The following is a 13,577-nucleotide window of genomic DNA, read 5'->3' on the forward strand; positions in this document are numbered from 1 at the left end:
TTCACAAATTGTGTTTTACTTGAACTTTTATGGTATAAACACCTCATAGACATACTTTATCAAACCGTCCCACATGAAAAAATAATATAGTATATTATAGTAAAATTACTCTAGTAAATATAGTGTTTTTGAACCATACTATAGTAAATATACTACAATAAATTGTAGAATATTATAGTATTTACTACACTTTGTTAATTTACTGTAGTATATTTACTATAGTACGGTTCAAAAACACTATAGTATTTACTAGAGTAATTTTACTATAATATAGGCCTACTATAGTATTTTTGTGGGGTTAAACGTGTAATGTGCACTGTGCAAAATTGGCATGAAGCGTTCTATGCAATTGAATCAAGAACCTAGAACCACAGTGAACCTTTCTTTCTAGGATTATATTTTTATTCTATATATAATTAAACGGACAAAAAAAACGAGTTGAATGAGTTTTCAGTGATGTTTTTTTTAACGGCGCGTGATCTTCCTCCTCAGTGGATTCAGTGACTCATTAATACAGTTATAGATCTGACGGTCATGAGAGAGAAATAAATCTCTCCTGCTCAGAGATTTGGCTTTATTTTTATGGAAAGCATTGTTCTCTAGAGGTTCAGATTCCAGTGAATATGTAGAATTGGAAACAATGCTTGGAACACTCTGTAACGTTGTCCTGGTTTCCAGGAAAGATGGAACAAATAGCCTGTTCTCCTGAATCCACTGGCTCTCATTCCCCTCCGAGTTCCAGTTCAGGTCAAAACACTGCGGGTCTGAAGACATTTCCATCCATTGCATGCGCGGGTGTGCGTACAAGAAACAAAATACCAAAAATATGTTCAATAATGGCAAAACATTTTTTTTTTCCGCTTGATCATAAATAACAGCATAAGATTAGGATTACATGAAAAAAAGTTCGCGTGAAAAACAAGTTATGGTAAAGTGTGAAAGCTCTTTCGTCATCAGAGCACGTGACCCCAGAGGGATGAGTCAAGTAAAACTTGTTTTACACCGTTTTGTCAGAACTATAAAACGATCCATTCGCCTAAATAAAGAATATTAGATCATCAGCTAACAACACCTGCAGTCACATGGGATTTACCGTTCGGGTGAGTGGCTCAAAAATGCAGATGCGTCAGTGGATCGGTGTTAAAACTCGGTTATTCTGATAAACACACAGTTTCACATGAAAAGATGTTGAGCTGCAAGAAGGTTTGCTCTAGTCCTGATGTTTGATGACAGCACAGCTCAACCTCTGCACTAATGCATTTGGTGGAAACGCGTGTAAAAATAGATGTGATCTCTAAAGACGCCCCGATGGAAATAAACTACGTAATCGAAGAGAAATGTGTTGAGAAATCCTGTATAACGGCGCCCTCTGGCGAATGAAAGCCGCACTGCCTTTTCCTCACAGTCTCGCGCTCCTTATTCAGTGCTTCTGCCAGTTTAATCCAAAGAGCGTTTATTCTTCAGATATTAACTGTTTCAGTTCGCATTTCTGAACATTCAAGGCGAACAATGCGTTGAATGACTTCCGATTAAATTGATGACACTTAAATTACAGTTGTTCTCTCGCGCTATTTGATGGAAGGAGATGGGATTGGTGTAAAATGTATGAGCAATCTGAAAGATTCAGAATAACTCTACACAGCTGAGCCACCACTACAATAACGACACACAATGGTTGGAATTATTTTCAGAGCGATTTTGTTTGTCTGTTGATGTACGATAAAAAAAACAGCCAATCAAAATCAACCCGCGAACATTTAAGCAGCAAACGACAATATAATGAACAACCACCTCGCCCGAAGGTGAGAACGAGTTATAGTATTTGCTTTGGACGAGCCTTTAATCTCACAATGTAAGCAACTTTGGAGTTCGTCTTCAATCAAACTCAATAGCTCGATCATACGAGTCTTTAATAAATCTTAAACATCAGGGGTCAATAATAATAATTGCGCCTGTTACGCTGTGTGACAAGCAATGCATCATAAAACACATGCAGAAATCATTTTGAGGTAAGCTAAAAGAAACACTTTTAAAACGAGCCAGAAAATGGTTTGTTGCGGTTTGTTGTAAGTGTTATAATCGCTGCATTTACGAGCGTTTCAGGCAAATTTCCATCATGTTTACGGTTCCGTTGTTTCTGTTTAGCATCTCATTATAGTTAATAAGAAACAATTTCCAGTATATCTTCGAAATTACACCAATAATATGTAGGCTATCTAATACAACATCAGTTTCAAATGCTATACCGCTGAACTTCATCAATCGGAACTTTTGCAATTGTTTTATGAATTGTTATCTTTTAGCTGCATTTGTTCATTTTACATATGTACATAGGCCTATTTTAAATGCATTGTCCTATTTTGTGATTGTTTGAAATAAATTAGTCAGAAGTGCAGCTTCAGTTATAATGTCTTCAAAAATGTTAAAGAGTAATTTGTGCTGAAAGGACAAGCAGCAGATGTGTATTTGTTTAAGATCACTTTTGAAATGTGAAATATGTTCAACATTTAAGGAAAACGTGTTGCATGTGTGTATATCAATTAACGGAGGCAAATATCAGCAGTGATTATGATCTTCCGCAGTTATATAAACTTAAACTAGATCATCATCTCGTGCTCGTTTCGATTCGAGGTTTCCTGCAGAAAAACATTTAGATTAAATTGTACATATTTCAAACTATATTAAAAATTTTATTCAGCATCTTAATCGTGCTGCTATTCACGCATGCGTTGGTGGTCTTTTCTCAAATGTTCTTTCTTTCTTTGTAGATTCATATATTGTTTTATTCTCGGTATATATATTTACGTTGTAGAAGAAAAAAAGCTGCAGTTGGTACAAAAATCATGACATTTAATTGCAATGAAATAATCAAATATCAAATTCAATTTCCAGGAAAAGAAACATATTTAATAAAACAATTAGTGCTGTAAAAACTTATAAATGATTAGCCTAATTGCTCTTAGAAATAGGCATTTAGTTTGAGATGCTGTCAGTTTAAAACACCCAAATATTATTATCATGTTCCATTATCATGAATAGGGTTATAAAGAAGATGGGTAATCTTATTGTTAAAAATTATAGAATTGTTGTTGGGTTAATCCGTATGTGTTGGTCATGTTCTAGGCCTATTCTTTTTCGAAGTAAATTGCGCTCGGATTTATTACTGTTTTTTTATTTGCGGTTTCAATGTATTTCATCGTCCATGAGTAAAATAAATACCTGAAACCATATGCCTTTGTTAAAAAAAAGAACATTTAAAGAGAGAAACGAATGTGATGGCCTTACCAAACGATATCAGTACCTTTGAGTGAATGCTGCAAGTAACCGGGAGGTGGCACTATAGCTCAACATCTAATATCCAAGCGACGTTCAGCCTTTAACGTGGATGATAACTGGAATCATTAGGTGTTGTTTTCTACACTTTCTAAAAATTCTGGGTTGTTTCAACCCATGTTTGGGTCAATATGGACAAACCCTACCGTTGATTCAAATATTTTAAACACATTTTTAAACCAACAGTTGTACATATTGACCGAAACATGGTCTGAAACAACCCAGCATTTTGTGTACCGAGTGTACAGCGCATTTCCTTAAGAATAGGTCTACTTCATCCAGACTTTACTGGTTTTATTCCACTTTGTGTAATTTCAATTAATAGAAAATATTCTGCAATTAGTTGACGTATAATACATTTCAGCCAAACCGTCTAATATTATTGGGCAGGTCTTCGAATATTCATATCTTTTATGCAATCTCTCAAAGAAAATGTTGGGTTGTTTTGGTGTCAAATATGGACAAACCCAACCTTAAATGTTTAAATTAAATTTTTAAACCCAACCGATGAGATATTTGACCCAAACACGGAAACAACACAGCATTGTTTTATATAGAGATTAAGACACGTTTTCAGAAATCTCGTTAAGACAAAAACAGAAAGAGGTTTATTTTAATTTAAAATGTCAAAAAATAAGCACCAAAAGATGAAGTTTTTAAATATCATGAAAATTGGGAAAACAAGGTTACAAAATCTCAACCCTCCTCTAAAAAAAAAGGAAAGAACAACAAATACACACTATAAAGTATAATCTGTAAAGACTTTGACCTAAAATATTCTTGAATGTTCATGTTCAATTCCATTCAAATTAAATATCAACAACGTCGTTTCTGGTTAACTGAGTTGGGTAATCCTGAATTTTTTTTGTAGTATTCATATGTTTAATTTACAAATTTATATATTTTACTGTTTAACTCCTATTTAGGTTTTAGATAGTTGGCCTATTAAACGTAGGTGCACATCATCGCAAGAGTTTCTAGAAGACATACGTGGACTGTTGTCAGAATATAACATCTGTAATGCACATAAATCAAGAAAGGGCTGAAATAACTTCCCTGTTTGAGTCTTTAAACTGAGACTGACAGACGTGGCGCCAGAGAAATCAAGCGCCGATTCTCTTCGCAAAGTTCCCGTTGTGATATTTTGGATGATAAAAACAAGTGACTTTTGTTTCCCTGTTAGCCCGGGGCGTGAAGAGAGAGAGCGAGTGAAAGGAAAGGACGGATCCCCCTCAGATCTATTGTGAGAAGGTCGGGCTCTTTCAGGGCGCGCGCTCACCCGTGTGATTCTCATCGCATTGTCATTAGCGCTTTTATTAATTACCGAGCAGCGCGATGCTCTGAACTCGGGCCTGTGACAGATCACAGAGACCATAAAGAAATCCATTCTTCTTTCAGAAATCCATGCGTTTTCTCCTGAAAATCACATGCTCATTTCAACTTCTCATCGCTGGAATTATTGAAATATAATGTGCGGCCATTTTAAAATGTAATTGAAATTGTTTTATCATTTAAAAAAAAAAAAAAAAAAGGCCAGCAAAATACTAGACTAATTTTAGGCTGGTATTGAAAATTTAACAAGATCTGTTGCAAATTAAGAGCTTGAAACGGCATTGTGCAATCAGCGTTGAATTGAAACTCAGCAGCGATTCAACCATGATCCACAGCGTTGACATTTTCTCTTGATTGACCTCCTTACAGGTCCTCCAAACTGACTGTAATTTCATCCCCAGTCAAATCATTTAAGGTAATTTCAAGTCCAAGTCCAATCTTTAATTTAACCGGCTTGTTTGAACTCCTCACAAGTGACGGTTCTGTAGATGTCGGTCTCTCCGATCTACTGGCGCCAAGAAAATCTGAGTGGGTTATTTCAGAGCAATAAGCAACAGCTGTGGAAATACACTCCAGCCAGATGATAGATGACAGTTTAAATGCACTTTCACCACGACACTCAAAGACTGCCTGTTCTTTTATGGGGTTGCGCTTTACATAGGTGTGTTTCTGTAGGAGATTATTTACCATTACCCGGTGCTGCAAGAAAACTTTGATGTTAATCTGGGTCAACAAATTATATATAGTGTAAGCATGTGTAGAGCTGGATCGAGTGGTTTTGAACTTCATTGACGTGCAGCCTTAGCATTAGTATAATTTTGAAAGGGTTGGAATTTGTTTATTCGAGTGTTTCCAGGGAAGCCACACAGTTTTGGAGTTTAAGATCAAATACTCAACACTTTCTGGACATGTTTTTAAAAACTCTCACAGTCTATAACAAACAAGAAAACGTTTTCATTAATTTATTTAACAAATATATTCATCATATAAATGGTATTTTTTTATCCAAATGTACAATATTTTACAGTTCAGATATCCCTTTCGAGGGGAATCATCTTGAAAATCAACTTGAAAATGCTCATTTAAAACATCAGCGCGAGTTTGAAATGCGATTATAAACACAGGGGACTGTTTTCCCTCGACCTACCTTCGATAACTCTGTGAAAGTATAGACCACCATTATAACCAGTTCCACTTTTATCGGAATGGAACTGCCGAAGAGTCACATTTCTTGGCGTCGGGTCGTCTTTTAAGCTAAATGATACATGCTGTATCCCATGTGTGTATACAGTCCCACCGGAGTCAAGCTCATGGAGTGTCTGTGAAACTCATGTGATCCTGTATATGAAGGGGGGACGTGTGGGAACGAAATCCCGAAAGCCGGTGGAAGCATCGGTTTAGTGGCCATTTTCAGTTTCTCGAGCTCGGCCTCCTGGAGCCGCTTGGCTTTCGCTCGTCTGTTCTGAAACCAGATCTTCACCTGAGTCTCCGTCAGGCTGAGTGAGCTGGAGAACTCGGCCCGTTCGGCGATGGACAGGTACTGTTTCTGACGGAACTTCCTCTCCAGAGCCAGCAGCTGAGCCGTGCTGAACGGGGTCCGGGGCTTCCGGTTGGTTTTGTGTTTCCTCAGAGGACACGCGGGAGGACTGAGACGCCCTGGAGTCAACAAAACAAACACATCGACTTTTAGATTCAGGTCTACACAATGAGTCTTGCGATCTTATCCGTCTTAAAGAATAAAGGTTCCAACGGGTTTTTTAAAAGAACCTTTTTTGTTCCCCAAAGAACCTTTTTTCTTAGTGTTCAGGACGTTTTAATAATCTTAATGACATTTTTCCACTAGATTTTGTGGATGTTAAAGAATGCCAATCATTTTATTTTTAAGAATAAATAGATCGATAATAATCGTACCGTCAGATATTAATCTCAGATCAAAGCATGCAGCGATTTATTATGTACTTCACGCGCTTTTTTAATAACTCACTGGGAGAGAAACTGGCCGGTTGTGTCCATGCGCTCCGCTCTGGGCTCTCCGCCTTTACCGGCAGCTTCAGAACGTCAACGGAAAATGTCAAACGAGCACCGGCTCGGTCTGGATCTGCCTCCGGAATGAGAGTATGCGATGCTGTCCCGGCGGAAGAGCTGATCGGCCTCCGGTCTGCCATCAGAGCCTCGACGCTGAACGGGAGAATCTTCGGTCGCTCTCCGTCCTCTTCCACACTGATGCTGGTCTGCATCTCTCCTTTAACTCCCACCATCACACGGGAATGATCTTCCGCGTTAAACCCGGTAACTTGAGAAGTCATGGTGATAACTGGGGCCATATACGCGATACACCGATGTGAAGTCCACCTTTTTTAGTATAAAATGCCAGATGTGATGGTTAGAACATGCTGGTGTTTGACTCCTCTATGAAGTACTGTAAGCTAATAACACACGGCGATCCAATCAGAGCAGAGGGGCGGGGCTTAAGTTCCTGAAGTTTGACTGTAGGACTGTAGGTGTTGAGTTGAGTATTGCGTTCGGTACTGAGCAAAATGATCAACAACAACAACAAAAAAAAGGGATGGTTTTGTAGCGACAGCGTAAGTGACTATTATTTTAGGCCTACATTTTCCCTTCGATTTATTCATTAGCCAATATATATTTTGCTGATTAGACTTTTTTTCCCCTTTTACTTATGTCAAACAAGGGGGATTCGGCAAGGCGTAGGTCTATTGATTCCCTGTTTTAAAACCCTTTATTTTCTTAGGAAAAATCCGTGTCGCCTATATTTTTTTGAGAGTTCCTTGAACGCATATTATTCATAACACACATTGCAGATCATTGTGATCACTGTACACTCCAGTAATTGCTAAACATATTCAATCAGTGGCGATTAGTGTTTTACTGAGCTAATTATATGAGTCTAGGACGGTGATGTTGTTTTTTGGCGCCAGCGGCGGCGGGATCAAAGCGCAGAACTTTAACCCTCATGAAGAGCCGCAGGACATAATGTTTCTTAAGCCATTTACTAGCTCTCCTTGTGTAATAGAGCTGCTCGGAGATCATGATCAAGCAAATTAACTATGTTATACAACACACAAAAAATACGAATATTAGTGTGAGATGCAATATTCCAGGGGCTGCACTAAACCCGTTCTGCTCTTTCGTAAATTGTAATTGGTTGTAACTGATAAAATTACACGCAAACGGTAATTTAGCATTTCCTTAATTTCGCATCCGGCTCTTAAACCGAATAAATCTGTAATTACGCTTGGAGACACTTAGAGCCCATTAGATGAAATGAGTGGCGCTGTGTGTCGCGCGCTTTGAAGTCTCGCGCTCTCACGCGCTGCGGGAATGTTTGATCCTTCCGCAGTAAAAATGAGCAACATAAACACAAAACTTGCACACACGAAACACATTACCCTCCCGCTGCCCGCTTCTAGACAGTGTAACGGAGTAGTAAATATCTGGCATTGATTGTTTGTGTTGTGTTTGTGTAGGGAACAGAGCGCGAGCTTTGTTGGGAAACAGAGTTGGGAGCAATTAGCATGCCAAACACTGAGCTTTAGGGCCAATGATGTGCCGTGGAAAAGGTGATTACCATAGTTTTTTATTGAAATCTCAGGGCAACAAATGAGGGCTGAACTGTGGTACAAAGCGACTGTAAGTCCCATCAGAGCTTTGTTTAACTTCACAAACTCCACCTTTGATTCCGAGTCTGGAGGCAGGCACGTGAGACAAAGAGCCTTTGTCGTCTCTCTCCGAGAGTTGTCTTAACCCTTTTCATGCAGAGTCTGTCAATTCTGACTTAAAAGACTTAAAAGGTTCCGTGGATATCAAAAGACGGTCCAAGGGAAACGTTTGCCCTTGGTGAAAAGCGAAAAGCGAATGATTCCAGGATCTCTGTCACTGTGGGACATGTGTGTCCCATTAAGCGGGTTAAAACGTACAGACTCGTGTGGTGCAAACGTTGTCCTTTGATTCGTGTCGTTTACATGATGCCCCGCATACGGCAAAACTCTCGAATGTACGCGAACGCCTTCACACATCGCAACAGAGCCCTAATGTGCAGAGAAGAATGCGGCTGATCGCAACATTATGATGCTCTTGGTGAAGATGAAAGACGCGGTCGCTGGAATCATTACAGATAATGTCTCCTATTTCAAAGCAATTAGCGCAATCAGGCGTAAAGGGCCACTCAACTCAATGCCTTACGGTTATTTAAGCTCCTAAACGCCCTAGTGTAGCTTTCTCTCTAAAAACTCTTGTCAGTTCACTGTCAGCTACTCTCTCTCATTCTCTCTCTCTCTCTCTCTCTCTCTCTCTCTCTCTCTCTCTCTCTCTCTCTCTCTCTCTCTCTCTCTCTCTCTCTCTCTCTCTCTCTCTCTCTCTCTCTCTATTGGCCTACTATTCAAAGCTGAGCTTCAATGCAGATTTGATGACCCCGGTTGTGGTTTCAGTGATCCGAACGTTTTTAGACCCCGTTTTCAGCTCTGACCACTGGCGATCCGATAACCCAATCGCTCTTCCTGACATTGTCATTTCAATAGTTCAAGATTTGTTCGAAAACACTGGGGTCCAAATAAATTCCTTCATAAAAAATATGTATTTTTAATTTTTATATAGACCTACAAGTATGTGAATGTATGTACATTTCTCCCAGCCATATGTAATGTCTAGTCTAGGTTACCCGCTACATTTAATTTGCCCCCGCGATAATTTCATAACGCATCAAAGAATAACCGATACTCTGCATAATAAAAGAATAGATATATTCGCTTACTCCTCATTATTTAAATACATTTTGCCCAATTAAACAAGGAATTATAGGCATATAATTACAATGATTATCAGTCTATAATATGTCAGAACACTGCAATAATATCAGTATTATTATCAGTTTATCAGTTAATATCAGTATTATTATCAGTTGTTTAACATGAAATGAGCCTATAGCCTACTTCTCTTCTAATTTGTTTCACAATATGGGCCACAAGATAAATATTAAGGATATAAATTCAGACAGTTATATACGTTGTCAGCATGTTAAATCTATTGTCTCTGAGAGAATATGCGCCGAAAGCTCGTCAGATTTTACTTTCACTTTCACCGACTCTCACGCACATTGCGTTTTTGCGTGATATCCACTGACTGACTCGCCTTCATGATTTAAAACGAGAAAAAAAAAATCTATATTGCGCCGTGACATTTTGTGTCAAATGATGTGCAACGGTTCACATTTCCCATGATAATAAAATTAATTAAATATTAAATAATTGTAAATAAAAGTAAATCAAATAATTTGTTAAAGTAAAAAAACAAGTAAATTATTGATCAAGAGAGAGAATAAAAGAGAAATAATTCTTTTATAGAATATAAAATTATATAATTCAATACATGAATAAAAGAGGCACTGATAGGCTAAACACAGTGGTTTGAACGTCTTAGATTATCCAACAGGAACTGGAGGCAAGCAACAGTTTGCTAAATTGATGCTATTTGATAACTGCTTACAGAACTTAAAGATCTTCCTCTTTTCGTTTTCTTTCTTGCTGCATTTAAAGATGAAATGGTTCAACTTCTGCTTTCGCGAAGGCACAGTGATGAGAAATATAGGGCAATCAGTTCGTTGCTCTGCTTCAGCTGTGCAATATCACGAGGAGCGACCAGAATTTCTGACATGCCAGAAATTCACCCGACCATCCGGTTGTCGATCGGGTTTGTCGCCTCTAGTTTCCCCGTACACTGCACGAACACGACAAATGACGCACGATAAAGCTGAAAATGTTTTGTTGTTTATAACAGGATTTGTGTGTCTGTAAAACTTAGTAACGTTTTGCTATAGAAACTCATTCAGCGTTTTGCAGTATCCATACCCGTAGCCACACCTCTGATTGGTCATTATTTTCAACACAAATGCCTGTGATTGGCTGCAAAATCACGTTGCAGACAGCGCTGTTGAACTCGCATCACCATATACATAATAATGGCTAGATGTCTTACTGCAGAGAGCTAATGTCATCACCGGTGGCCATCTTGTCACAGGTAAGCTTTCTGGCGGGCTCTGTGGCTCCTGATGTAAGGTGAGTGATCTGAACACAAATACTCTTATCTCGCTGAAATCTTGACGATTTACAAATGGTTATTAACGTGGCTATAATTCTGGATGCTTGAACTATTCATAAGTATGCAGTGTCATAACTACATATCGGACGTTTATAACAAACCAAACAGCAAGCATTTAGCAAGTTATGGTTATTTAAAAAGCACATGCACCATTAAAACACAATGTTAGGAGTGAGCGTGCTGACTGTGACAAGATGGCCGCCAGGGGCGGACGTCGACCTCCATTGGCCAGCAGCGCGGACGAGGCATCTAGCCTTTATTATGGATAGGCTATCTATGGTGCGTTTGACGTAACTCACTGCTTAACTACCGTAGTATGATGCATCGTTGAAGAAATCAACTAGCTAGTCACGACTGTTTCCCGAAATCGTACTGTTGCAAATCTGTCGTTCAACCACATTGGATAATGATGTCAGGCAGGTGGTGGAGTAATAACTGCTTTTAATGAATTAGTTTGAGATCGAATTCATGCTCTCAGTTATTTTGCTTTATTTCCAGGTTCAATAGGATGCATGCGCACTCTTAAAAAAAAGGTGCTTTAAATCTCTTGACAAACTAAAAGACGTAAATGACACTTGAAAAATAAAGATATAGATTGTACTAAATGCCAGCTTGCTTTTGCTCAAGATAAGGATTTATTAAGTCCACATGTCATGCAAACAAGAAACTCCGTCCTAACCACAGGTCGAGATATGTCAAGTTTGCGATGTTTGCGAATGTTCGTCGGAACGATGGTTTCGGGAAACACCGACTCGTTGAACTAACGATGGAACTTGCGACCCTTGGCTAACGATGCTTTTGGGAAACACACCCCTGATCGCTTTAATTATCTTATTCTATCATATTTTTATTATCTTGATTTTCTCTTTTATTAAACAATGACACATTATATGTTACATGAAGTAATAATATAAATCTGTTAATCTGACCAGGCCGCCTCTGCCATATCCAATTGACGGCCCTGAATGTAAGGATTATATTAGCTTTATATTTTTATTTATTTATCTATGTTTATACATTTACATATAAATATGAGTTCACTCAACATTCTTTGCTTAGAAAATATAGATTCTGTTGGTGTTACATATTTAAGTAAAGAATATTGAATGAACTCATATATGCCTGTTTATGTAGCCTATATATAGGCCTAACAATAATTTTCTTGTTAATTTTAGAAGTTGAATTTACTTAAAAAGCATGGGCTATTTTTTTAAAGTAAATCCAACACAATTTGTTTCAGTGTATTTTGATTCACATGCTGCCTACTTTTTGTTTATTGCATTTTTAACACATTTTGTACGAGGGTTTTTTTGTCAGATTGTTATGTCCTAGTTTTGTTCATCACTGAAAAAAATTGTGTTCCCTATTCTAAGCACAGTTTAGCATCTTGCAGATATATTAGTATTATTATTATTTTTGCCTGTTGAAGGCTGACATGTGAATGAAACGAAATCTGGGATATATAGGGCAGCTGAAAAGATGGATATCTAATGAATCTTGAGATCTAACCTGGGCTCAAAATGTGAAATGGTTGCGGATTCTATAGAGAAACTGAATCCACACGTGATCCGAAGAAATCAGCTCGTGTCTCAATTACCTGCAGATGAAATTTAATTAGCAGCAGTTTTATACAGAACTCGCTAATTGCATTAATCTCAACTCACTGAGCGGAATAACGTGTCTGATATCCTGGATTCACTGATGGAGAGCTTAATAAAACTCAATGAAATGCCTAATACGCGGAAAACAAGCTAACAAATCAAACACTGACACAATTTGGTAAAACGCAGCATTTCTGACACCATAAAACATTAAATCCACTGCGCGTGCATTAGAAAAATACAACGAATTAGCCCGATCTAAAATACATTAACAAATAATATTAAACTGTATTATTTTATAGATTGTGTTTGGAAATGTTTTTCATATATCGATTTACTGTTCACATTTATTTCCATGGCGATAATAAATAGTCATCATATTTACTGGTGAAAGATAATTATTAATATGATACTGCTTTGAAAATGAAGTCAAGCTTTATTACAGCAGCTTCACAGAAATAAATAGGAGAATAATGATCAATGAAGCGCTATAAAGATGACATTTATTAGGATATTTTTAATTTGAATGTTCAGCCCAACAAACCAATAAACTAGATCGTGGTATATTTATCAATTACCTTTTTAATCTAATAATTAAGCCTATCTGCACTCATGAAAAATGTAATTTTCTGAACAGCTGTTTGACCTAATTTATTTGATAACTGCATTTTGACATTTTTTAGGTAGTTTAGATAGGCCATCTTTTGTCCTTAGTAAACCCTGATGTTTTTCAATGCTTTGTAATACGAGTGCGATCTGCATTTGGACCTGCATAATCAAATCAAATCATGTTCTGGTTATAAAAAAATTAAAAGATCGAGTTCAGGCCGAACAACTGTATGAAACTCTGGACGGACAGGCTATGAATTATTATTATTATTATTATTATTATTATTATTATTATTATTATTATTATTATTATTAGGCCTATTATTACACATTCGGACCTGTGTTTTGGACTTCTTTCTTGGGTTGTTACTCCGCACTGACTTTCCCTTTCGTTCTGAACGCATTTGACCTGTGAGGGTTTTAATCACGGAGGTTAAATCACAATATCCCTCCCGGGAGTTCAGCGACGAGCACTATTACAGCGATAAATCCGAGAGAGGCGTTTCCCGCTTCTGCTCTCCATCTGCGCGTGAGGTCAGCTCGTTTAATGAGGCCGTTAAAGCGCGATTGATTTCGCCTCATCTTTAC

At 37.8% G+C, this 13,577-nt stretch overlaps 1 protein-coding gene across 1 annotated transcript; it reads right to left on the bottom strand.

Moving 5' to 3' along the window:
• Positions 1-2,834: 2,834 nt before the first annotated feature.
• On the bottom strand, positions 2,835-7,086 carry msx1a (muscle segment homeobox 1a). Its single transcript, XM_079838245.1, has 2 exons — positions 6,650-7,086; positions 2,835-6,321 (listed from the first exon to the last, which is right to left on the bottom strand). Exons 1-2 carry the CDS (start codon positions 6,987-6,989, stop codon positions 5,915-5,917), a joined length of 747 nt encoding a protein of 248 aa, XP_079694371.1. The 5' UTR covers positions 6,990-7,086; the 3' UTR covers positions 2,835-5,914.
• Positions 7,087-13,577: the final 6,491 nt, after the last annotated feature.

This window comes from Gobio gobio (genome assembly GCF_949357685.1).
Source record: "Gobio gobio genome assembly, chromosome: 16".
Lineage (NCBI taxonomy): Eukaryota > Metazoa > Chordata > Actinopteri > Cypriniformes > Gobionidae > Gobio > Gobio gobio.